Source organism: Nannospalax galili, unplaced genomic scaffold, assembly GCF_000622305.1.
Source record: "Nannospalax galili isolate Female #2095 unplaced genomic scaffold, S.galili_v1.0 scaffold95, whole genome shotgun sequence".
Classification (NCBI taxonomy): domain Eukaryota; kingdom Metazoa; phylum Chordata; class Mammalia; order Rodentia; family Spalacidae; genus Nannospalax; species Nannospalax galili.
The window spans coordinates 2966776-2990737 of record NW_008342393.1 but is presented as its reverse complement, the minus strand read 5'-3'; the positions used below and the strand labels follow the sequence as shown (position 1 = coordinate 2990737).

At 40.1% G+C, this 23962-nt stretch overlaps 1 protein-coding gene across 2 annotated transcripts in view; it reads left to right on the top strand.

Annotated features, from left to right (window-relative positions):
- Positions 1 to 23962, top strand: part of Skap1 (src kinase associated phosphoprotein 1) — a 315747-nt gene that overhangs the window by 17027 nt on the left and 274758 nt on the right. For both annotated transcript variants that reach the window (XM_017799420.2, XM_017799421.1), the window contains exon 2: positions 18351 to 18456. In XM_017799420.2, the coding sequence (XP_017654909.1) occupies positions 18351 to 18456 (106 nt within the window). The remainder of the gene's footprint in view (positions 1 to 18350; positions 18457 to 23962) is intronic.

Here is a 23962-nt window from a genome sequence, read left to right as displayed (position 1 = left end):
TTTCCCTTTCAGTACCTAAACATGGTGGTCAAGTGCCCTACCACTGAGTAACAGCCCCGGCCCTTTTTGTACTTTTATTTTGAGAGGGCCTCAACTAAGTTTCTCAGGCTGACTCGAGAGCCTTCTGCCTCAGCCTCTTAAGTAGCTGGGATCACAGGCCTGGACCAGCAGACCCAACCATGGAATCCTCTTGCCCTTCTCTTCACTGTGGCTGGCCAGGGGGTGTCTTTTTCTACTTACAACTATCTGAAATCCTGCACAGTCCTCTACACATGAGTAAAATGAGAGCGGGGAATAGAAAGCAAATCTGTTCCAATTAGTAATATTACCTCAAGTTTTCATGTTGGTTTTTATTTTACTTATTTTTTCTGATTCTAAACATGTATTTTAGAAACACACATGCGGAAACATAAAGAATGTGAAAAGGATGAAAAAGTAGTTGTGACCCCACAGAGATGGTCTTTGTTTACATTCTGATGCTTATCACAGTGCTGGCCAACATGTAGGGATGACTAAAAATTAATGAATTAAACTCAGTATTTGTATCTAATATTAAATTATGTTATTACTTTATTATTTATCAATTCGTGTATGTGTGCATGTTTGTGAGTGCACATGTGCCACAGAGTATGTGTGGAGGTCAGGGGATAACTTGCAGGAGTTGGTTCTCTCCTTCCACCATGTGGGTTCTAAAATTAAACTCAGGTTGTCAGGCTTGGCAGCTAACATCTTTACCTAGCAAGCCATCTCACTAGACCAATTTTTAATTTTATTTTAGTTTTAAAAATATTTTTATTTTATGCATATGAGTGTATTACCTACATGTATGTAAGTGTACCTATGTCCTACTGTGCCCACAGAGGTCATAAGAGGGCGTTAGAGTCCCCTGGAACGGAGTTAAGCACCATTGTTATCTGCCATGTGGGTATTGGAACTAAATCCAGGCCCTCTGCAAGAGCAGACAGTGCTCTTAACCACTGAGCCATTCTCCAGCCCCTCTTTTTAAAGAAATCATTCAGATTATACAATTTATCACTTTTACTAATAGAAAATTTACAATAATTTTACATTTTACATCAGGATGGCACTTTTACTACAATTAATAAACCAATACAAAAGCATTGTTCACTAAAATTCATAGTTTAATCAACTTTCTTAGTTTTACCTAATGTACTTTTTTCCATATCAGGCTCTTACCCAGGACACAGTTAAGCTTTCCTGGACTCCTTTTAGCTGTCACTAAAAGTAGTGACACTCACACTTCCCTTGTTTTTGATGAATGTAACCCTTTTGAGGAGTACTGGTCAGGTACATGATGATAGGGTAACCTTCTATTAGAACCTTAGTGTTCTTCATGATTAGACCAGGGTTATGGGTTTTAGGGAAGACGATCACAAAAGAAAAATATCATTTTTATCACACCATATCAAGGTTCCATACCATCAATGTGACTTATAGCTGTTGATGTTGACCTTGAACACCCAGCTGATGTCGGGTTTCTCTACTATAGCATCACTCTTTATTCTCCTTTTCTGTATAGAAAGACGGCTATGTCAGTCTGACACTCCTAAGGATTGGGAGGTATGCCCCCTTCACTTTTGAGTAGAATGCATAAGTTATTTGGACTTCCACATTGGAGATTTGTCTCTTGTCTCCCATTTGTTAATTAATTAATTAATTGATATTACTATGACCTAGTGATATTTATTTTATACTTTGGGTTGTAATTCAATATTTTATTTTTTCAAGTTGTTGATTTTTTTAGACAGGGTCTCATTATATAGCACTGGCTGGCCTGGAATTTGCTATGTAGACCAGGCTGACCTTGAACTCACAGAGATCCTCTTACCTCTGCCTCCAGAGTACTGGAATTAAAGGCACGCAGTACCACACTGACCCTTATTCAAATTGTTTTAACTCTGGCTGTTGAGAGCCCTTCCAGTTGGTTCCTAAGCTCCATTTGACATGCTCTGTGAATGCATATGTGTTTGCACATGTGTGTGTGTGTGTGTGTGAGAGAGAGAGAGAGAGAGAGTATTTTCTTTCATTCTGGCATTATAAGATGCTCTTGTATGTTTCTTGCCCCAGTACTAGAGTTAATATAGTCCAAGGAGCCTTGGTTGATTTTGTTGAAGATCGGTATTAAAACAAAGATGCGGGGACCTGAGGGTTGTAGCTCTATGGACTAGCATGTGCTTAGCATATACAAGTCCCTGGTTTCAGTGCCCCCACACACAGACACACAGACACAGAGAGAGAGAGAGAGAGAGAGAGAGAGCGCAACACCAAAGAAACAAAGGTATAGATGCTGAGTGGGGATTGTGGCTCATGCTTATTATTCCAGTACTCCAGGTGCTGAGACAGGAGGATTGCTGTGAGTTCAAGGCTGGCCTAGTCTACATAGTGAGTTCCAGGCCAGCCTAGAGTGCAGAGTGAGCTGTCTCACAAAACAAAAAAGAAACACAAATGCCCCCAAACAACAAACAAACAAAAGATAATGGTTGCCTAGGTGTACTTATTACAGGATATTGTTTTAAAAAAAGACTCTATACTGAAAAAGCAAAGGACTATGTATGCGTGTGTGTGTATAACAATATATTACCATATCTATAACCATTTCTATGTATAAATATCTATATCTACACAGAATTCTGCATGAGTTCTTACCAGTGTCTGTAAATCTAATTCATGCCCATGAGGATCTTCGGAGTTATTCTTCCTGCTGTCCTTCTTCTTGCCCTCCCCCACCCACTCCAACAGTGAGGAACCTGGCCCCTACTGATTCACTATCCATTCACTCAGTTGTTCTATCAGAGAAACACGTATAGCCGTGGAAGAATCACCAACCCCTGCACTGTGACAAGCAACCTTAACAGCGGACTTCAGTATTTATGTGTAGTTCCTTTTGCCTTTAGTTTTCCTGACGACTCATTTCCAAAGCTCCTTAGGTCAGCACCTTTTCTCCATTCCTTTCAGTGAGGTTGTTCCATCCATTTGTAAAACAGTGAGGTTGTGTTATCACTGTCTACATTTGAGATCTCCTGACCTAACTAATGTTTTGAAATTTGTAGACATTAAGGGCTCACTATTTGTGTTGTAAATTTTGTTGGTTTTGACAAGTGCCTATAGCATGTATCCTGTGTTATAGGATCAGACGTTTTAGTTTCAGGGCTCTACAAATCCCCCTGTATATCTCCCAGTCCTCCCCCATCTGCTCTTATGAACCTCTTGTCAACCACTGATTTTTAAAAACATTTATTTGTGTGTGTGTGGGGGGGGGGTGCATGTGTGCCACAGTGCACACATGGAGGTCAGAGGACAGCTTGTGGGACCTGGTTCTCTCCTTCTACCGTGTGCGTCATAAGGATCAAACACAGGTCATCAGGCTTGGTGGCAGGCGCCTTAATTCACTGAGCCATCTTGCTGGCCCTCATTCCTTTTAACACTGAACAAAATTGCATTGTATGGCTGTGTCACAATTTGTTTATCCAAATTAAGGAACATCTTAGTTGTTTCCAGTCTTTGACAATTATGAATAAAGCTGCTATAAACATTTTGGTGTAGTTGTGTGTGTGTGTGTGTGTGTGTGTGTGTGTGTATGTGTGTAGAGACACATTTTCACCTCAAATACCTAGAGTGTGGTTGCTAGAGCTTTTAAAAATATTTTTATTTTTTTATGTGTAAAAGTGTATTGCCTACATGTATGTTTAAGTACACTGATATCATATAATGCCTGCAGAGGTTAGAAGAAGGCATTGGATTCCCTTGGAACTGGAGCTATGAATGGTTGTTAGCCACCATGTGGGTGCTGGAAATCAAATACAGGTCCTCTGCTAAAGCAGCTCATGCTCTTATCTGCTGGGCCATCTCTCCAGCCCCTGGTTGCTAGATCTTACTTGTAAAACTGTTTAGCTTTGTAAGAAACTTCCAAACTCTTTTCCAAAGTGCCTGTCCCATTTTGCATTCCTATCAGTCATGAAGAGTTAATGTTGCTCCATATCCTCACTGGCCTTCAGTATTGTCCCTTTTTATAATTTAGCCATTCCAATAGGTGTGTCCCAGTACCTTGTCATGATTTTGCTTTGCAGTCTCTAGTGATGTGATGTTGGATGTCTTTCCATCTGCCTATCTGTCATTTGCATATCTCTTTTGAGAAGTATATTCAGTTGTCTTCTACTTGGCTTTTAAGCCCTTTTTCTTCTATATTTTGTATAAGAGTCCTTTAGATAAGTTGTAGTGATTCAAAAGAGAAATGTCCTCTATACCTCATGTATTTGAATTCTTGGTCCCCAGTTGGTGGTGCTATTTGGGGAGGTTATGGAACCTTGAGGAGGTGTAGCCTTGCTGGAGGAAGTACATCACTGGGGGTGGGCTTTGGGAGTTTACAGCCTCAGCCCCCTTTCTGCTCCAGTCCCTCGGCTTCCTGTATGATGAAATGTGATCGGCCAGTTTCCTGCCCCCGCTGCCTACCGCCAAGCATCCTCCACAGTTGTGGGTGTTCTCTCTGGAACTGTAAAACGAAATGAGCTCTTTTCCCATAAGTTGCTTTTGGTCATGGTATTTTGTCATAGTAATGGAGAAAGCAAACTAATGTGTAACTGCTTTACAGATTTTATTAAAACCTTTGAGTGGTCTTTTCATTTTATTAATAGTTTCTTTTGTGGAGCAGAAATTTTCAATTTTAGTGAAATTAAACATATATTTAAAAAATTTTTTTTCATGTGTATGAGTGTTTGACCTGTATGTATGTAAGTGCACCACATGTGTGCAGCACCCACAGAGGCCAGAAGAGGACGTTTGATCCCCTGAAACTGGAGTTACAAATGATTGTGAGCTGTCCTCTGGAAGAGCAGCAAATGCTTTTAACCACAGAGCCATTTCTCCAACCCCTGAAATTTAATGTTTTAAAAAATATATAACATGCTTTTAAAGGTACTGCATTTAAAACCCTTACAAAACTCAAAGTCATCTAGATTTTCTCCTACGTCATTTTCTAAAGTTTTGTAGTTTTGTATTGTATACTTAGGTCTATGATATATTTTGAGTTGGTTGTTGTGAAAGGCAGAAGAGCTGGGTCTAGTCTCTCTCTCTCTCTCTCTCTCTCTCTCTCTCTCTCTCTCTCTCTCTGTCTCTCTTCTGTACTGTGCATGCACATGCTGTGTGTGCCCCTGTCCAGTTATTCTGACACAGTTTATTAAAAGAGACTGTCCTCTCTCCATTGAATTGCCTTTGTTCTGTTGTCACAGATCATTTGACTATGCAGTGTGGGTCTATATCTGGACTCTGTTCCGTTTCATTGACCTAGGTGTCTGATCTTTTAACAGCTCCACTCTATCACTGTAGTTTTATAGTAAGTCTTGAAGTCAAGTGATGTCAGACCAGCAATTTTCTTCCTCTTCCTTCTTTTTCTTCTGTGGTACTGTTAAAAATATGCTGAGAATTTTTCATCATGAATATTATTTTCAATGGGATTTACCAGTTTATTATATGGATCTGTGATAGAGAAAATCACCAATATTAAGTAGAAAACTTCATAATATTGATAGTCTATTTCTATAAATTGGGATAAAAGCCATATTAATATAGAATAGAAACTGAAGGTATGGGCAGGCAAGATGGCTCAGTAGGTAAAAAGCACTTGCTGTGAAAGCCAGACAACCTGAGTTCGATCCTGGAGCACAAGGTGGAAGAAGAAAACCAGTTCCTTAAAGTTGCCCTCTGACAGGTGTGTGCTGTGGCACATGTATGCCTGCACACACACACACACACACACACACACACAAAACTAAAAGAGTAGTAGGATTGTAAATTATTTTTAATTATCTTCCTTATACTAATTTCTTTGTTTTCCAAATTTTTTACAATGAGTAGCTATCCTTTTATTTGTAATTAGAGGAAAATTCCCCCCATAGGAAACATAATGTTTGTTTGTTTTCTGGAATCTTAGAGGTATCTTTACTTCCTTTTCCCTTTAATCTATTGAAATACTTTAATAGTTGCATAGTATTCAAATATGGATGAGCCAAGTTATTTACCAATAATCATGTTACCACATCAATACACTCAGGGGGTGGGTAGCACAGGCAAAGGGCAGGTTTTGCAGCTGTGCTACCTGGGCTCCTATCTTAACTGCACCACTTGCTGTATTAGCTACTTTGATCATCACTGTGATCATAACAGCTGACAGAAACAGCTTAAAGGGAGGAAGGATTTATCATGCTTACAGTTTCAGAGGCTTCAATTCTTCATGGCGGGGAGGACATGGCATAGCCGCTCAATTCACAGCAGGCCAGGAAACAGAAAAGGTGAGTGCTGGTGCTCTGCTGGCTTTCCACTTTGCCTCTTTTTCTTCTGTCCAGGCCCCTGGCCCCTGGAATGGTGCCACCCACATTCAAGGTGGGTCTTTTTCCTCAGTTAATCCTTCCTGACAATGTCCTCACAGAAACACCCACAGGTGCACCTCACCAGTCTCCTCGGTGATTCTAAATCCAGTCAAGTCGACAAAGATCAACCCTCACATCAGGAATGTTTCCAGTTTCATTTCTTGCTGTGGCAAATACTCTGACAAAAAGCAACATGGGGAGGAAAGGGTTTATCTGGCTTGCAATTCCAAGTGATAACCCATCATATTAGGGAAGTCAAGGCAGGAGTTGGGGTCGTCACATTGCATGTGCAGTCAAGAGCAGAGGAAAAATGCATCCTTGTTTGTTACTTGCTCTCATACGCTTCAAGAACCTCTGCCTAGGGAATAGTGCCACCCACGATGCCATCAGTTAACACTCATGACAGTTCCCCACAGACATGCCCACAGGCCAACATGATCTAGACAATTCTTCATTAAGAATCTCTTCCCAGGTGATTTTAGGTTGTGTTAAAACCAGCCTTTTGTCCCCTCTCTCTCTTTCCTTCCCTCTCTCCCATGCTGGGGATTAAACCTAGGGCTACACATATGCTAGGCAAATGCTCTACCACTGAGCCACATCCTTAACTCCAGGGAGCAAATTTATTAACCTTAGATTTCTCATTCAGAAAATTAATCAGCAGTATCTTCCTCATAGGACATGGTATGTCTCCTCATGTGACATGGTATGTTGCTTATGTTAGAAAAGATTTCGCCTCACCTAGTAGAGAGGCCACCGGTTCGAATGGTGGGCCTCATTATGTAAGATGATGTATTGAGGGGCCTTTTTAAGTGCTTTCCCTGTTGAGGAGTGGTATGGTTTAGATGTAAAATGCCCTCTACAGTTTTTTGCATTCAAACACCTGGTACCCAGCTGGTGGTACTGTTTTGGAAGGTTGTGGAACTTTTGGGGCATGTGGCATGCTAGCAGTGTGGATCTCTGGGGACAGGCTCTGAAGGTGACATCTGCCTCTGTCTCTGCTGCTGGCCCTGCTCTCTGCTTCCTGATCCACCAAGATAGGAACAAGCTGTTCCTAGGATAGGAATACTCCCACTGCCACTGACTGACCTGCTCCACCATTTCCTTTCCAGTAATGAGCTGTATCCCTTTCAACTGGGAGCCAAAGCAAAATCTTAAGTTGCATCTTTCAGATAGTTTGTCACAGTGACAAGAAGCCATCACAAGGGGTGAGTAGCTGTGAAGTAGGGGTACTGAGGCTGCTCAGGTACCCTCAAATAACCCTCACTGCAGGTGGCATCATCTTCCAAATTAAAGGACAAAGGTATTGTTTCTTAGTCTCTAATCCTCTTTCCTTTGTCAAGTTTGCTACCAAGACATGGGGGCGTCATCAGATGAGTTGAAAATGAGAATTCATATGAGTATTGTGTCTACCTTAAATGCTTGTTGGACATCACCTGTGAAGTCACCTGGGCTATTTTTTGCTTTCTAGGAATACATTTTTTGTTTTTAATTGTGCATTCAATTTCTGATATGGAATTCTTTGACTTCTGCATTTGTTGTCCACATTTTGTTAAGTTTTGCTTTCCATATTTTTCTGTTAATCTGTTTATCAAATTTATTAACAAAAAGTTGATAATACTGGCTCATTTTAACATTTTTAGAGTTTTTCATAACATCTCTTCTTTATTCCTGATACTGATAATTTGTGTTTTTTCCTTTGATGATCTTGTTAGGAGTTAAAAAGCTTATCTTTAATTTAAAATAATTAAGCAATGTTTTTTCACTTTTTATTTACTTGAGTTTTATTCTTCATTATTTTCCTTTTCTAGCTGGAGTTTAATTTGCTTTTCTTAGTTTCTTGATGTAAAACTTACACCATCAATTTTTAAAAAACATTTATTTTATTTTTAATTCTGTGTATGTATATGTGTATGTGCATGTGAGTGCAGGTGCCTTGGAGGCCAGTGGAGGGCACTGGAGCCGGAGTTGCAAGCAATTGTGAACTACTGATGTGGGTGCTGGGAACCAAACCCGGGTCTCCTGCAAGAGTAGAAGTACTTTTAATTGCTGAGCCATCTCTCCAGCCCTGAGACCATCAGTTTTTAGACCACTCCATTCTAATACAGCACTTAGGTGGCTCCGTGGAGCAATGGATAGCACATTGGACTTCTAACACAGCACTTAAAGCTCTGCTTTGCACTTACATGTGGACTTAGCTGTATCTTATGAATTCTAATACTGCATTTGATAATCATTCAGTTTGAGATGTTCAGTGTTTTCAGAAAATATTTCTTCCTTGGTATCTGTTATTTCAAATTGTAATTTTTTTTAGATCTTTTATTGTTATTTGATTTCTAATGTGATTCCTATAGTACTATGGAAGTTTTTATACTTCCAACTTAAAATTTTATTTATTTATTATTTATTTAGTGTATGTGGTTTATGTATATGTGCACACATGTATTTGTGTGCCCACCTGTATGTGAGTGTGTGTGTGTGTGTGTGTAGGCCAAAGGTCAAATGTTTGGTGTCATTATCTCTTGCCCTCCACCTTATTTGTTGAACCTGGAGCTCATGGATTGACCAGACTCCCTGGCCACTGAGGCCCTAGGATGCGCTTTTCTCTAACTCCCCTCCCAGCACTGGGGTTACAGACCTACTCTGCTACACCCAGGTTTTACTTGGATGCTGGGAATTTGAACTCATATCTCATGCTTGAGCAGCAATCACTTTACACATGGAGCCATCTCTCTGGCTCTCATGTTAAATGTTTATTAAGACTTAATAGGGCTAGGGATACAGCCTGAATTAGAGCATTTGCTAGAATGTACAAGGTCCTAGGTTCATTCACCAGCACTGGAGTGGGGAGGGGGAGATGGAGGGGAGAGAGAGACTGGATGTCCTGTTCTATGAAGGTTATTGGGTTAACTGGGTTCTGCTGAGTTCCCTCTGCCCTCGCTGACTATTTGTCTAGTTGTTTTTTTGGATTTTTCCAAAGAGCGGCTAAATCCCTAACTATGACTATAGTTCTGACTTTGGCTTTTAAAAAATTCATCTGGAGTTTGCTGCAAGCATTTTGAAGCTCAGTTATTAGACTCGTACTCATTTATAATTGTTTTATTTCCCAATGACTTGGCCCTTTTATCATTTTGAAATAGCTTTCTTTATCATAGGTAATTTGCCCTTTCTTAAAGTCTGCTTTTGCCTGACATTAATGTAGCAATTCTGACTTCTTTGTGCTTACTGCTTGTAAATTATAGTTTCCCATTCTTTTACTTTCAGCCATTCTGTACTTTATATTAAAGTGTGTCTCTTGTAGACAGCATATAATTGAGTCTAGAGTTTTTTAATATAATAGTTTTTATTCATTCTTGAGAATCTCGTACATTCACATAATGTACTTTGATCATATTCACTCCCCCCTCCCTGCTCCCACTCCTCCTAGATCTACCCTCTATGTCCTCCTCCCAACTTAACATCTTTTAAAAAATATAACTCATGGAGCTCGGTTTGTGCTCCCATATACTCATGGGTATGAGACCATCTACTGGAGCATGCGCCACCTACTAGGAGCCATACCCCTAAAGAAAACTGATACTCCCTCCCCTCAAAGCCACCAGCTGTCAATGGTGTCTCAGCTATGGGTGGGGACTCATATGCCCTGCCCCTGATCCATGTTAGAATGCTGATTGGTTTGATCTTGTGTGGTTCTTTGTACATGGCAACCACAGCTGCTGTGAGTTCATGAGTACATGGTCCTGTCATGTCCAAAAGATGCTGTTTTGTCCTAGCCCTCCTTGACCTCTGGCTCTTACTCTCTTTCCACCCCTTCTTCCATGATGTTCCCTGAGCTTTGAGGGGAGGGAGCATGATACAGATGTCCTTTTTCTGGCTGAGCACTCCACAGGTACTTGTTTGGTTGTAAGAGTCTGTATCAACCACCATTCACGGCACAGATTCTTCTCTGATGAGGTGTGAGGGCTGCATTAATCTATAGGTAGAGAGATGCATACTTAGAAGGCAGTTTAATACTCTGTCCTTTTAGCAAAATAATAGTAGCAGATTCATCCCTGGGGCCTATGAGCCCCCACCCCCAACCATAAGCTATTATCCAGATATACAGCACCAGGCATGGGTTTCCTCCTGTGAACCAGGCCTTAAATTTAATTTGAAAGTAGTTGGTTATCTCGATAGCATTCTTGCCACTATTGCAGCCATGAGCATACTTTGCCAGGCTGGTCATTATTATAGCTCATAGGCTGCACAGCTGGGTAAGACTATTGATAACTTTTCTCCCCCAGAAGCCTGCATAACACCTTCTGGTACTACAAAAGCTAGTTAGCAGGGAGGAAGCTTCTAGAGCAATACCACTTTGATTTCTCCAAATCCTATAACTAAAATATGTGGTGTCGTCAGCAATAGGGTCTTAACCATCAAATTCTGGTGGGGAATCAAAGCAATAGCAATAGGCTGTGTTGTTTTGGTGGCCTTTGGGACCCTCCAACCAACAACTCACGGGGAGGTAAACCACACCTGGCACTGGACTATGGCCTCATGGTGGAGCATTACCCCCTACGTTGGATCCTTCCATTTAAACTTGCGTGTGCGTGTGCGTGCATGCATGTGCGTGTGTGTGTGTGTGTGTGTGTGTGTGTGTGTGTGTGTGTGTGTGTACTTAAAAGAAGTCGTTTTCCATAAAATAGTAGTTTATAAAATAGTAATTTTCTGTATGGCTTTTTCAGACATCCTTAGTGTTAGTTATCCCCTACTTTTAAATTGGAGCATTTAGTTAATTTATACATAACTATTGTTACAGATCGACTTAGAGACTGTTATTTTATTATTTGTTTTCCAGTTGCCACTTTTTTGTTATACGTGCTTTAAAATTTTAATCAAATGCTTTTTAGTATTCCATTTAAGTTTCTGTCATTTTAAAACTTGTGTCTCTTGATTTGGTTTGTTAAAGTTGTACTGTGTGGTTTATCTTATTACAATCCCTTTAGAGTTAATATTGGAGCATTAATGTGATTTTACTACTCTGCTTTCCCCAGCTCTCGGTGTGATTGTTGTGATACCATTTTTGGAGACCGGGTTTTTGCTTGTACATATGTTGTAAACCGTGCGGCACAGTGTTATAATCTATACTTGGAACTGCCCATTATCTTTGGAAGAATTTAAGAAGGAAACGATGCTTTACATTTACCCCCATGTTCAGCACTGGGGTGCTGCTGCCCATCTTTTCCCTGGTGACCCTGCCTTCATTGAGGTGAATTCCCTTTAGGCTATATGGCTTTCCTAGCAACACATCTTTTCAGTTCCTGTTTATCTCAAAATTGTCTTTATTCTGCCTTTGTAGTTTGATGGCTGCTGTCACTGGGCGTAGATTGGGGGTTGACCAGGCTTCTTATGTATTTTTCTCTTTCAGTACTTTAAAGTGTCATTCCAGTGTCTTCTTCCTTCCATTGTTTTGATGAAAATTCAGCTCTTATTCTTATCATCACTCTACTGTGTGTGATGGGTCATTTTCTCTGACTGCTTCAAAATTTTTCTCTTTATCTTTGATTTTCAGCAGTTTGACTGTAATGTGCCTACATTTACTTTTCTTTGTATTTATTGTTTGAAGTTCACACACGCACACACACATTTTTGTTTCTGGGAAACATTGGGCCTTATGCTTGCTAAACACACAGTCTACCCCTGAGCCAGCCTAGAAATTTATTTATTTATTTATTTATTTATTTATTTATTTATTTATTTATTTTGTCAGCAACTGTCTCATTGAGATTTTCAATTTTACCTGTATGACATTTTATTTTGCTTACATGGTGTCTGTCTTTGAAAATAGCCTTTTAAAGGGGCAAACACACATAAAAAAAAGAGAACTTGGGAGCTGGAGAGATGGCTCAGGGGTTAAGAGTACTGCCTGCTCTTAGCCAGGCGTGGTAGTCCCAACCCTTCGGAGGCAGAGGCAGGCAGATCTCTGTGAGTTCAAGGCCAGCCTGGTCTACATAGTGAGTTCTAGGCCAGATGGGGCTACGGGGAGACCCTGTCTCAAAAAGACAAAAAAAAGAAAAAGAAAAAAAGTACTGCCTGCTCTTGCAGAGAACCTGGGTTCAATTCCCAGCACCCACATGGCGGCTATGAACCGTCCTTAACTTCAGTTCCAGGGGAATCCAATGCCCTCTTCTGACCTCTGCAGTATTGCACGACATGGGTGCACTCACATACATGCAGGCAATACACTCATACACATAAAATAAAAAAATAAACTATTAAAATATATATATTTGAAAAGAGAACTTGAAGCCACTTTCATAAAATATTTCACTTTCTTTTAAAAATGCTGTCTGATTTTACTCTTTTTTTGTCTTGCCTGTTTTGTGTATTTGTGCTTTTCCTCTGGTTTTGTTACATTTGATAATTTATTAATTTGTTGGATTTCTCAATCACCTATGAAAAATTGAAAATTTCAGTTTCTTTACATTTCTATTTTCCCCTCTATCTTAGATATTCTCTCTCTCTCTCCTCTCTCCTCTCTCCCCTCTCTCTCTCCCCGCTTTCTCCAGGTCTTCTGTAGCCTAGGCTGGCATCAAACTTGCTATGAGCTCCCGACCCTCCTGCTTCCCCTCCCAAGTGCTGGGATAACCATGGCCATGGGTTAGTGTTTGTTGTTCTTTTTGATGCGGAGTCTCCCTACGTAGCCCTCCCTTGCCTGGAATTTGCTATATAGTCCAGGCTGGCCTCAAATTCACAGAGATCTGCCTGCTCTGCCCCCCCTAGTGCTGAGATTAAAGTTGTGAACCACCATGTATGGCTTGAGTTGTAATGGTTTTTAACTGCTAAATTATAGATTAGAACTCTTAAAAAAAAAACATGTGAAATGCCAATATATAAACAAACAAAACAAAAACAAAAACAAGCACTTTTGATTAAAACAGAAGACTGTTTCCTACATACCTTTCTCTTCTCAGAGGTTTATGATTTCAGAGAGCACTGTCTGAGTACATTCCTTTATTGCTTTGTTTCTCCTATTTTCTCCTCCTCCTTTTCCTCTTTTTCCTCCTTCTCCTCTTCTATGTGTTTTTGTGCAGGTACACTGGTCATGTGTGCGTGTGTGTGTGTGTGTGTGTGTGTGTGTGTGTGTGTGTAAACTGAGGTCGATGGGTATTTTCCTTTATTGCCTTCCACCTTATGTTGAGACTGGAGTTCTCTGTCTGATTTGGCAAGACTAGCTGGCTAGTGAGCTCCAGGGCTCACCCCTTGTTGTCCCCAACTGTTAAATTTATTATTATTTTATTTTATTTTATTTTTATTATTTTATGTATGAGTGTATTGCCTGCATGTAAGTAAGTGTGTCCATGTGGTGCAGTGCCCATGGAGGTCAGAAGAAGGCATTGAATCCCCTGGAACTGGAGTTACAGACATTGTTAACTGCCATGTGGGTGCTGTTGGAATCGAACCTGAGTCCTCTACAAAAACAGCCAGTGCTCTTGACCACTGAACCATTTCTCCAGCCCCTCCACTTCATTTTTTATTTTTAAAAATATTTTACTTATTATTTTTATTTTATGTGCATGAGTGTATTGCCTGTATATTAGTGCACCTGTGTTGTGCAATGCCCACAGAGGTCAGAAGAGGGTGTTGGATCCCCTGGAACTGGAGTTTCGTACGTTTTTGGCCACCATGTGGGTGCTGAGAACAGAACCCTAGTCATCTGCAAGAGCAGCCAGTGCTCTTAACTGCTGATCCATCTCTCCAACACCCCACTTTTTAAAAATCTCCATATGTGTGTTTGTGTGTATGACGTATGTGTATATATGTTCATGTGTGTGAGTACCAGTGCACATATGCCATGGTACATATGTAGGTATTGGAAGGCAACTTCTGATGTTGGTTCTCACCTCATACCTTGTTTGAGACAGGGTCTCTTGTTCACTGCTGAAAACACTAGGCTAGGTTTCCCTTGAGCTTGGGGAGGGGTTCGCCTATCTCTACTACTAATCTTGTGTGGGACTACTGGGATTTCAGATGTGTTACTGCATCTAGCTTTATGTGTTGGGTTCTGGAGCTCAGTAACTCATGTCCTCATGTTGCACAGCAAGCACTTTACCCATTGGACCATCTCCCCTGCATTCTACTTCCATTCTTAAGAGGGTCTCTCACTGAACCTGAAGCTGGTCTTCAAGCCCCTGGATCCTGTTTTTGTCTCTCTAGTGCTGGAATTACCAGAGTGAGCTACTGCAGCAGCTTTTTGCCTGGATGTGGGCATCCAGCTCAGGTCTTCGCGCTTGGATAGCAAGCCCCTACTGACTGGGCCATCTCCCTGGCTCTTGTTCTAGGTCTCTTGATTTTTATGTTTTCTTTTTGGATGGTGTTTTGAGACAGGGTCTTATGCAGCCCAGTCTGTCTTGAACTGTGTATCTAAGGATGACTTTGAACTCCTGATCCTCCTGCTTCTAGCTCTCAAGTGCTGGAATTACAGCCATGTTCTACCACACCCAGCTTTTGACTTTCCAAATGAATTTTAGCATCATCTTGTAGACTTTGTGCAGGAAAGTCAGCTGATAGGGATTGCACTGAATCTTCAGATTTATTTGAGGAGTGTTCCCTCAAAGAGTTAACAATATTAGCTCCTTCAATCCATGGACATGAGCCTCTTTCCATTTATTTATGGTTTCTTTAGTTTCTTAAACTTTTTTTTTTTTATATAGTTTTCCAAGGTTTTTTTTGGTCTTTTTTTTGAGACAGGCTCTCCCTGTAGTCCCAGCTGTCCGGGAACTCACTATGTAGACCAGGCTGGCCTTGAACTCACAGAGATCTGCCTGCGTCTGCCTCCCAAGTGTGACACCACGCCCGGCTGTTTAAGGTTTGAATTCTTTTGTTAAATTCATCTTCTCTGTGTGTGTGTATGACAAGGTCTCACGGCTACATAATTGTGATCCTCCTGCCTCTGCTTCCCAAATCTGGAATTACAGGTGTATACCATTACACCTGGCAAACTGTGTGTGTGTGTGTGTGTGTGTGTGTCTAGGTGTATGTGTTTGTGGATGAGTGTGCACATGTGGTGTGTGTGGTTGCCTGAGGACGACCTCCGGTATCAGTCCTCGGGAACTATCAACCTTGCTTTAATATTTTTTTTCAGGTCTGGAGAGCTGGCTCAGTGGTTAAGAGAACTGACTGTTGTTGCAGAGGACCTGAGTTTGATTCACAGCACCCACATGGCAGTTAACAACCACCTGTAACTCCAGTTCTGGGGAATTCAACACCATCTTCTGACCGCAGGCACTGCATGATATGGTTGTACTTACATACATGCAGGCAATGTACTTACACAAAGAAAATTTAAATATAAAATAAAATTAATTTTTTCTTTTTATCATTTATTTTTATTTTACACATATGTGTGTTTTGTCTGTCTGTATGTAAGTGTACCCATGCATGATTGCCCATGGAGGCCAGAAGAGGGTCAGATCCCCTGGAACTGATATCATGGACAGATGTTAGCTTCTGTGTGTATGCTGGGAGCCAAACCCGGGTCCTCTGTAAGAGCAGTCAGTGCTTCTAACTTCTGAGCCATCTCTCCATCCCCCTCCTTTTTGAGACAGGATATCTCACCACTTAGGTTAGACTAGCTGGTAAGCAAGACCCAGGGATCTGCCTGTCTTTACCTCCCCAGCACAGGATTACAAGTACAGCATACAACACTTAACTTTTTTACCTTGGTTCTGGGCATCAAACTCAAGTGTTTACACTTATGTGACAAGCACTCTACTGACTGAGCTATCTTTGCAGCCTTGGAAAACTTATTATGTTTTATTTTTGAGACAGCATTTCCCTGTAGCCCCAGCTGGCCTGGAACTCCCTGTAGACCAGGCTGGCCTTGAATTCACAGGAATCTGCCTGCCTCTGCCTCCCTAGTACTGAGATTAAAGGCATGTGTTATCATGCCCAACCAGCAAATTTATTCTTAAGTAATTATTTTTAATTGTAACATAAATGGAATTTTCTTACCTTTATTTTGGCTTATACCTTGCTACTAGGTAGAAACATGCACTTTTACAATCAGCTAGTCTTACAATCCAGGGATAGAACATTTGCTAGCACATGCAACCCTGGATTTGATTCCAAATACAGGAAAACAAACTTCTGTACCCCAAATCAATGTCAAAATAGAATTGATTTTTGTACATTGGTTTTGTGCCCTATGAACTTGCTAAATTCTTATTAGTTCTATTAGATTTTCAATGACTTCCTTAGAGTTGTCTGTATATGAGATCAGGTCATCTGCAAACAGAGATGGTTTTACTTTGTTCTTCCCAGATGGGGTTTTAAAACTTCCTTTTCTTGTCTAGTTGCCCTGACTAGTATCACTAATACGGTACTGAGGCTAAGAGGTGACAACAACCATTCTTATTTGTGATCTTTAGAACAGGGCAGGAAGCATTCCATCTTTCACCATTAAATACAAGGTTAGCTGTGGGATCTTTGAAAAATCTTCCTCTCCGTTCGTTTGTTTGTAGTGCTAGAGTTGGAGCCGAGGACCTCACGTATGCTAAGCATGCACTGTGCCCCTGAACTATATCTCTAGCCCCTCGCTGTTGGGTTTTTGTAGGTACTGTTTACCAGGCTGAGGAAGCTTCTTTTTTTCCCCAGTTATGTTGAGTGTTTTAATATTTTTAGTTTTTTATCATGAAGCACTGTTGGATTTTGTCAAATGTTTTTCTGTAGCTCTTGAGATGATTGTGTTTTTTGTCCTTCTTTTAATATGATATATTGCACTAATGAAGTCTCAGATGCCACTTAGATTTTTTTGCCTGTTAATTCAACTTCCCATTTTCTTGTTCTTTAGCATTCAAAGCACCCTGGAGGAACCCATTAACTGACATCTGCAGTAGATGCAACACAGGGCTTAGATGTTGATGGTGATTCTTTATGAAATTTTCCATCTCCAGGGCTTTGTATCTCATCAAAAGTTCCAGTGATGGTTAGCTAGGATTTTTTGTTCAGTATTATTGAATAATGTGAATGTAAAACAAGTTTTTTTTTAGATGTACTTATGTAGCACAACTATATAAATACATAACATTATTTTGATAGTATATGTGATAGCATTTCATATTGTAGGTACATGGGGGGTCAGAAAATGTTAGCTATAATATTTGTATGCTTTTTAGGGATGATAAACATATTAGGCAGAGCAGGCCGTGTAGCTCGTATTTCTGGCAATTGTAATTACTATCAATGTATTTTGTCTTTGAAAATTTGTATTCCCCCAAATTTCTTCCTTCAACATAACGAGAGTTGCTTCACATTATGTATTTCCACCATGCTCCTGCTTTGTAATGTATGTTCATGTTAATTGCAGTTTCCTTCGCTTGAACACATCTTTCTTTTCCATGTGGGCTCCTTTGGTTGCGTTGTCATCTTCATTGATGAGGCATCTGCTAATTAATGTTCCTCCTTTGAGTGTCTGCCCTTTTCCTTCTTGATTCCGCGGTTCAGCTCTATTTTTCATTTCAGCTGCAATTACTGGTTAATTCTTTTCTATCCCTTATTGGTCTGTGACCTTCTGTGACTTATTTGTAATATTTATATCTTTATGGAATTGACAACCCATCCCCTGCCATCAGTGATAATTAAGTATGTAGGCATTCCTTTTAAAAAATGGTTTAGGAAATAGTTGTTTCTTGTGGTTAATACATGTAATAGCTTTCGAAGCTTATAGCAAGGTTTTTGGTTTTTAGAACATGTCATTTGTAAGGATACATGAATTTATCATTATTCTTTATTATGGTGAGATATTCCTAATATGAAATTCAGCATCTTGACTATTATCAAGTACATAGTTCTTTAAGTACATTAAATATATTCACATTGTTTCACAGCTATACAAACTTGAAAGAGAAAATATTCATTTTCTAATCCTTCAGTTGTTCTTTTTTCCTTACTTCTTTTCTGTTGACAGCCTTTTCTCTCCTTTTCTTTTAGACATTGAAGATTTCCTGGCAGAAGGTTTGAGGAATGAGAACCTCAGTCCTGGTGCAAGAGACCAGAGGGACCACATTCTCCGGGGCTTTCAGCAAATCAAGTCCAGGTTTGTATAAGCCAGTTTCACTATACTTTTTCCTAAGCTTCTTAAAACAGTTAATAGTCAAAAAAATCTACTTAACAGAGTATAAGATAGCAAAATTAACATACACATATCACAGGTCTTTATACTGGGTAGAAATTTATGAATTGCTGAGTTGATTTAGAGGTCAGTGAGCATACTGCAGTTTACCAACATAAAATGTTTGATAATTAAATATCTTAAAATAAGGAGTCTAGTTTTAGCTTTGGATTTTATGCTAGCCTTTAATTAAACACTTTTGCATTTAACAACAGCAAAATAATAATGGTGAAATCTAGACATCTATGTTTCTTCAGATTACTGAGAAGGCATTAGTGTAGGATAATTTTCATTATTTTTTAATACCAGTGTTATTTTTGTCTCTAGTAGAAAACTTAAGATCAATCCTGGTTAGTTGATTCTTTGACCATATTGGAATTCTTTACTCCCAGACTGGATGGGAATATTATGTTCATAAAGTTTTTTTTTTTTTGCCTTTTTGAGACAGGGTCTCCCTGTAGCCCCAGCTGTCCTGGAACTCACTATGTAGACCAGGCTGGCCTTGAACTCACAGAGATCCACCTGCCTCTGCCTCCCGAGTGCTGGGATTAAAGGCGTGCGCCACCATGCCTGGCCATAAAGTTTTTAAAATAAGAGACTATGATCTAATTTGTACATCTTAAAACATGAGCATCCGATAGATGCTCAGTGCATTTATTTCCTTTGGGGGAAGAAGAAATAAAAAATTTCCTGTACAATGTATTTCCTGATCAGCTCTTCTTGAAAGGTGGTAACTGAATGAGAGTTGGGGATGATGGCATGCTACTTTGTCCTGTTCCAGCTGAGTGATGGTGTGATTAGCATCCTTGACCTGAGTACTCTGGGAGAGCGGAGAGTGTCTGCAGGGTTGTGGCTGGGATTTAGTTTGCATGGCTGATCATTCTTAGCTTCTACTTTAAAAACCTCAGAAGCTTCTTAGAAGTAGAGAATCCCATCCTTTGAAAGGACACAGCCGGAATCTATTCCCTCCAGGAATGTGAAAGAAGCTTGCAAGATGCCCTGCTGGATCTTAATCGATCTTTCCCGCTGGCTAATTAAGCATCGCTTTTACTCAGCAACTGGGGACTGTGTAATTATCAGCCTGGGTTGCCCTGAATAATTGAAACAAACAGAATGCTGAAGATGGAAACTTTTTTATATTTGTAAAAGTGGAAATATCAGCTGGGCGTGGTGGTGCATGCCTTTAATCCCAGCACTCGGGAGGAAGAGGCAGGCGGAGCTCTGTGAGTTCGAGGCCAGCCTGTCTACATAGTGAGTTCCAGGACAGCTGGGGCTACAAGGAGACCCTGTCTCAAAAAGACCAAAAAAAAAAAAAAAAAAAAAAAAAAAAAAAAAAAAAAAAAGTGGAAATATCTAATTTTCAGTAGACTATAAGAGTGTTGAAATCAAACATAGGTTACATCATTAGTAGATAAGTTTAGACTTAGTAATGCCCATGGAGACTTAGTTAAAAACCTATGGATTTTTTTCCCACAAGTTTGCCTTTGTACTATAAGAGTACCATAAGGATAGTACGAAGAATAAAGGTGGGATTTTAAATTATATTACAGGGAGGGGGAGGTCTTTATATATAATGTGTATAGTGGTTCTGTTGGTATAAAAGATATGTTAAGGAAAGCAAGTGCAACTTTGATGATTTGTATAGATAAATATACATATATTTCCATATTTGTATTACAGCATTAGGGAAGATCTAAATCTCAACAGTAAATGGGCAGTAGAAGGCAAATTTGTGACACTCTCCTGTGAATTTTGTATTCTTAATCTTTTGAATTGGCACACACATGTACACACACGAACACACAGAAGCTGCATCTCTCATGGGATAGGGGAGGCTTCCAAAGAATGTTCCGCATGGTTTGTGGGGCAGACACTCCAGAATAATCAGCAGGAGCTTCAGGAAACATCTGTATTGTTAATGGGAGCTTTCTGTTCATTGATTTGTTCCAAGAAAGACGACACTTTATTTAGAACTTCATAATTATCCGATCACTGAGGAAACAAAGAGCCAGAAATTAGATACTGCACAAGAAAACAGAGAAAAGAAGCTTTTTTTTTTCTAGCAAGCTGTTTGAGAGTGCCTCCTGCTCCCCTTTAATCATGCCACTGCTGATGGAACCCTTGTTTTACTCGATCCTCTTCCGTCATGTTGCCTCTTTGTCCCATTTGTGGCTGGTCAATTTTGTATACTTACATGCATTGATACCAGTTGGTTTCAAAGTATTTCAAAGTACTGGCCACATTTACTTGCATAGAATGGCAGTTGTATCTACCCCCAAAAGTAAGATGTAAAAAGAAATTTAGAAGTCACCAAATCTGAGAGTTAATGGTATTTGAGAAATGACTGAGCACAGAAAGATAATTATTGAAGGTCACTTCAAATGTTTTCTCTTTAGTCAGAGCAATGCAATAATACCTTAATGAGTTGGTGTGTGTGTGTGTGTGTGTGTGTGTGTGTGTGTGTGTGTGTAAAACTATAATTTGGTACTAATTTGAAAGGCAAGAAAGAAATCTCTAGTTTAGAAATAGAATTTACATGTATTCCTACTCTATTGTTCCCTTGTTTCAGTTTCTTTAATTCTTTTAAAAAATATTTTGTTATTTATTTTATGTGTATGAGTGTATTGCATGCATGTATTTAAGTGTACCCATGTTGTGCAGTCCCCATGGAGGTCAGAAGAGGGTGTTGGGTCCCCCTGGAACCGGAGTTAGGGACAGTTGTTAGCCACAATGTGGGTGCTCTTAACTGCTGAGTCAACTCTCCAGCCCCCCTTTAATTCTTTTTTTTAAGATTTCCATTGAATTTTTGCGATTTTCATACAATATAATTTGATGGTATTTAGAGCCCCTCCCCTATCCACACCGCCCCTTACTGCCTGCCCCCCACCTAATTTAATGTTCTGAATTATATATAATACAGCCTACAGAGGCTGATTGTGTCCCCAAATGTCCTTCTGTGTGGTCCATCCACTGGAGTCTGATTAACCTACCAAGAGTCCCATCCCTGTGAGACACTGTCTCTCCCCCTTCCAGTAGCCATCAGTTGCCAGAAGTTTCATAGGGTGGCTTGTGGTTTCTTACCCACTTCCCTTTCTACACTGGGATTTTGTCTGGTTTGAGCTTGCATGGGACTTGTGCATGCTGTCACCATTGCTGTGAGTTCATATATGTAACTGGATTCCTTTGACTCTTCCTTCAATGCTGCACTACTGGAGAATGTGTACGGTAAAGAGAAGTAAAAATGGCCTTTCCTGTTCTTGGCGAACTCTAGGGGCTTTGGCCTATTTTTTTTTATGGCTGACTCAGAATTCAGTGGTATTTGCCATCGTTGTGGACTTGCTGTACATTGAAGCATCTGCCTCCATCACCACTGGTGGGTGGAGTGTGCATCCTTTACCACGTTTCTGTTGTCCAGGGTGCCTGACCACTGAAAATGATAGTTGCCCCCATGTGCTGGTCTGTATTTCTATACCGGTACCCTCACTCTTCATCCTCTTAAAAAAGCTTAAAAAAAAAACAACAAATCGTTTCTGTATCCACAGCCACATTTATTGTGTTTGAAAGGATAATGTTCTCCATATAAGACAAAACAAAAATGGTAATTTCTGTGATTCCCGGCACAGGAAGCCTTGCTGTGGGATTTGATGTCCTGAGCGGTGCTTTTCCTTACTGTTCTTCAAACTGTGTCCTCACTTCAGCCCTCTTCTAAAGACTAACAGCCTTCACTTCCAAGCTTCTGTTGCACTCTTTGAGATGTGCTTAGGATAAAAGCCGCCAAAGGCTCCGCCTTGCTTTATGGTGGTAGTCATTGCAGGATTAGCTCCAGATGTTAGACACCTGGAATGAAACAGACGTGATCTACGCTCAGAAACCTGATGATGTCCTTACACATTTGGAGAAACAGTAGGACTTTTCTTCAGCGTTTGATCCAGTGGAAGCCATCTGACAGCAATAATACATCGAGAGTGAGGGAAGGGATGGAGAAAAAGAATATTTCTATTACTGAAGTAGAGATAAATCCTCTCTTGATGGCTCTTTTTGGAACAACTACTCATGTATGCTCACTGTTGGAAGGGAAGGCCAGAGCCAATGGAAACAAACATGGTATATTATTTCCTTCTGTGAGACTAAAGGAGTTCCAAAAAGAGACAAGTAGATTTGTAGGATGTTTAAATGGAAAAAGAGAAATAACTGTATAACAGGTTTATGGCTTAAAGTCCACAAAACCCAAAGCATTTAAAATATAGACTTAAAAAAATACCAGGAAAGTGTCATTGTGGGTGGTCAGCCTGTTGCTCTGCCGGAAACAAGATACAGTACTAGCAAACATCTCATAAAAAAAATCCTGACTTTATTTGGGAATTTTAGATTTTATTGTCTGCTTAACATGGATTTAGTTTTATAATTAGGTTAAGTCTAAGAATATATATAATTCTGATGTCTTTGTATCATAGGAGGAAACACAAGTTAGTCTGGTTAAACTCTTGAGAGCAAGCAAGAGTTTAAAAATAGTATACCATAATTATTATTAGCATTAATTACAAAGTTTTAATTTTTCTTAAGTGTTGGTCATTGAGCTTATAAACTCTTCAGACAAAACACATTCAAATGAAGGGTGATTTTCAAGGAAACGAATGTTTAATGTGCTATTGGTACATGTATGTTGTGATAACTTCAAAGATTTGCTCATAACCTCTGTTCTTTAAATCTGTCATTTATCCTGGAGTTTTAGTGCCAGTGAAGCAAAAACAAGGTGAAACTTGTGTGATCCATTTAAGTTTAAACCTCTGAAAGGCTTAAAAATCATAAAACAATTTGAACACATCTTGAAAATCTGTTTCTTAGCTGGACATGATGGTTTGCACCTACAGTCCCAGCACTGGGAAGCTGAAGCACAGGGTTGTCATGAGTTTGGGGCCAACTTGGGCTACAAAGTGAGACCCTCTCTCAAAGAAATCCTAAACAAAAACAAACAACACCCCACAAACAAACAACACCCCACAAACATGTCTTCCTGTTCAGTCCTATTCCTCCCTCCTATTTGGAAGGGAGGGAGAGAGGGAGGGAGGGAGGGAGGGAAGGAGGAAGTGGGAGGGAAGAGAGAGAGAGACAGAGACAGAGACAGAGAAAGGGAGGGAAGGGAAGGAAGGAAGGAAGGAAGGAAGGAAGGAAGGAAGGAAGGAAGGAAGGAAAGAAAGGAAGGGAAGGGGAAAGGAAGGAAGGAAGGAAGGAAGGAAGGAAGGAAGGAAGGAAGGAAGGAAGGAAGGAAGGAGATGATGAGATGGCTTATTGGGTAAAGGTGTTTTTTGCCAAGCCAGACAACCTAAGTTCAATCCCTGGGACCCACATAGTAGAAGGAGAGAAATGATTCTCAAAAGTTGTCCTCTGACCTCCACATGGAGCTATGGCATGCAAACATGGTCACACACAT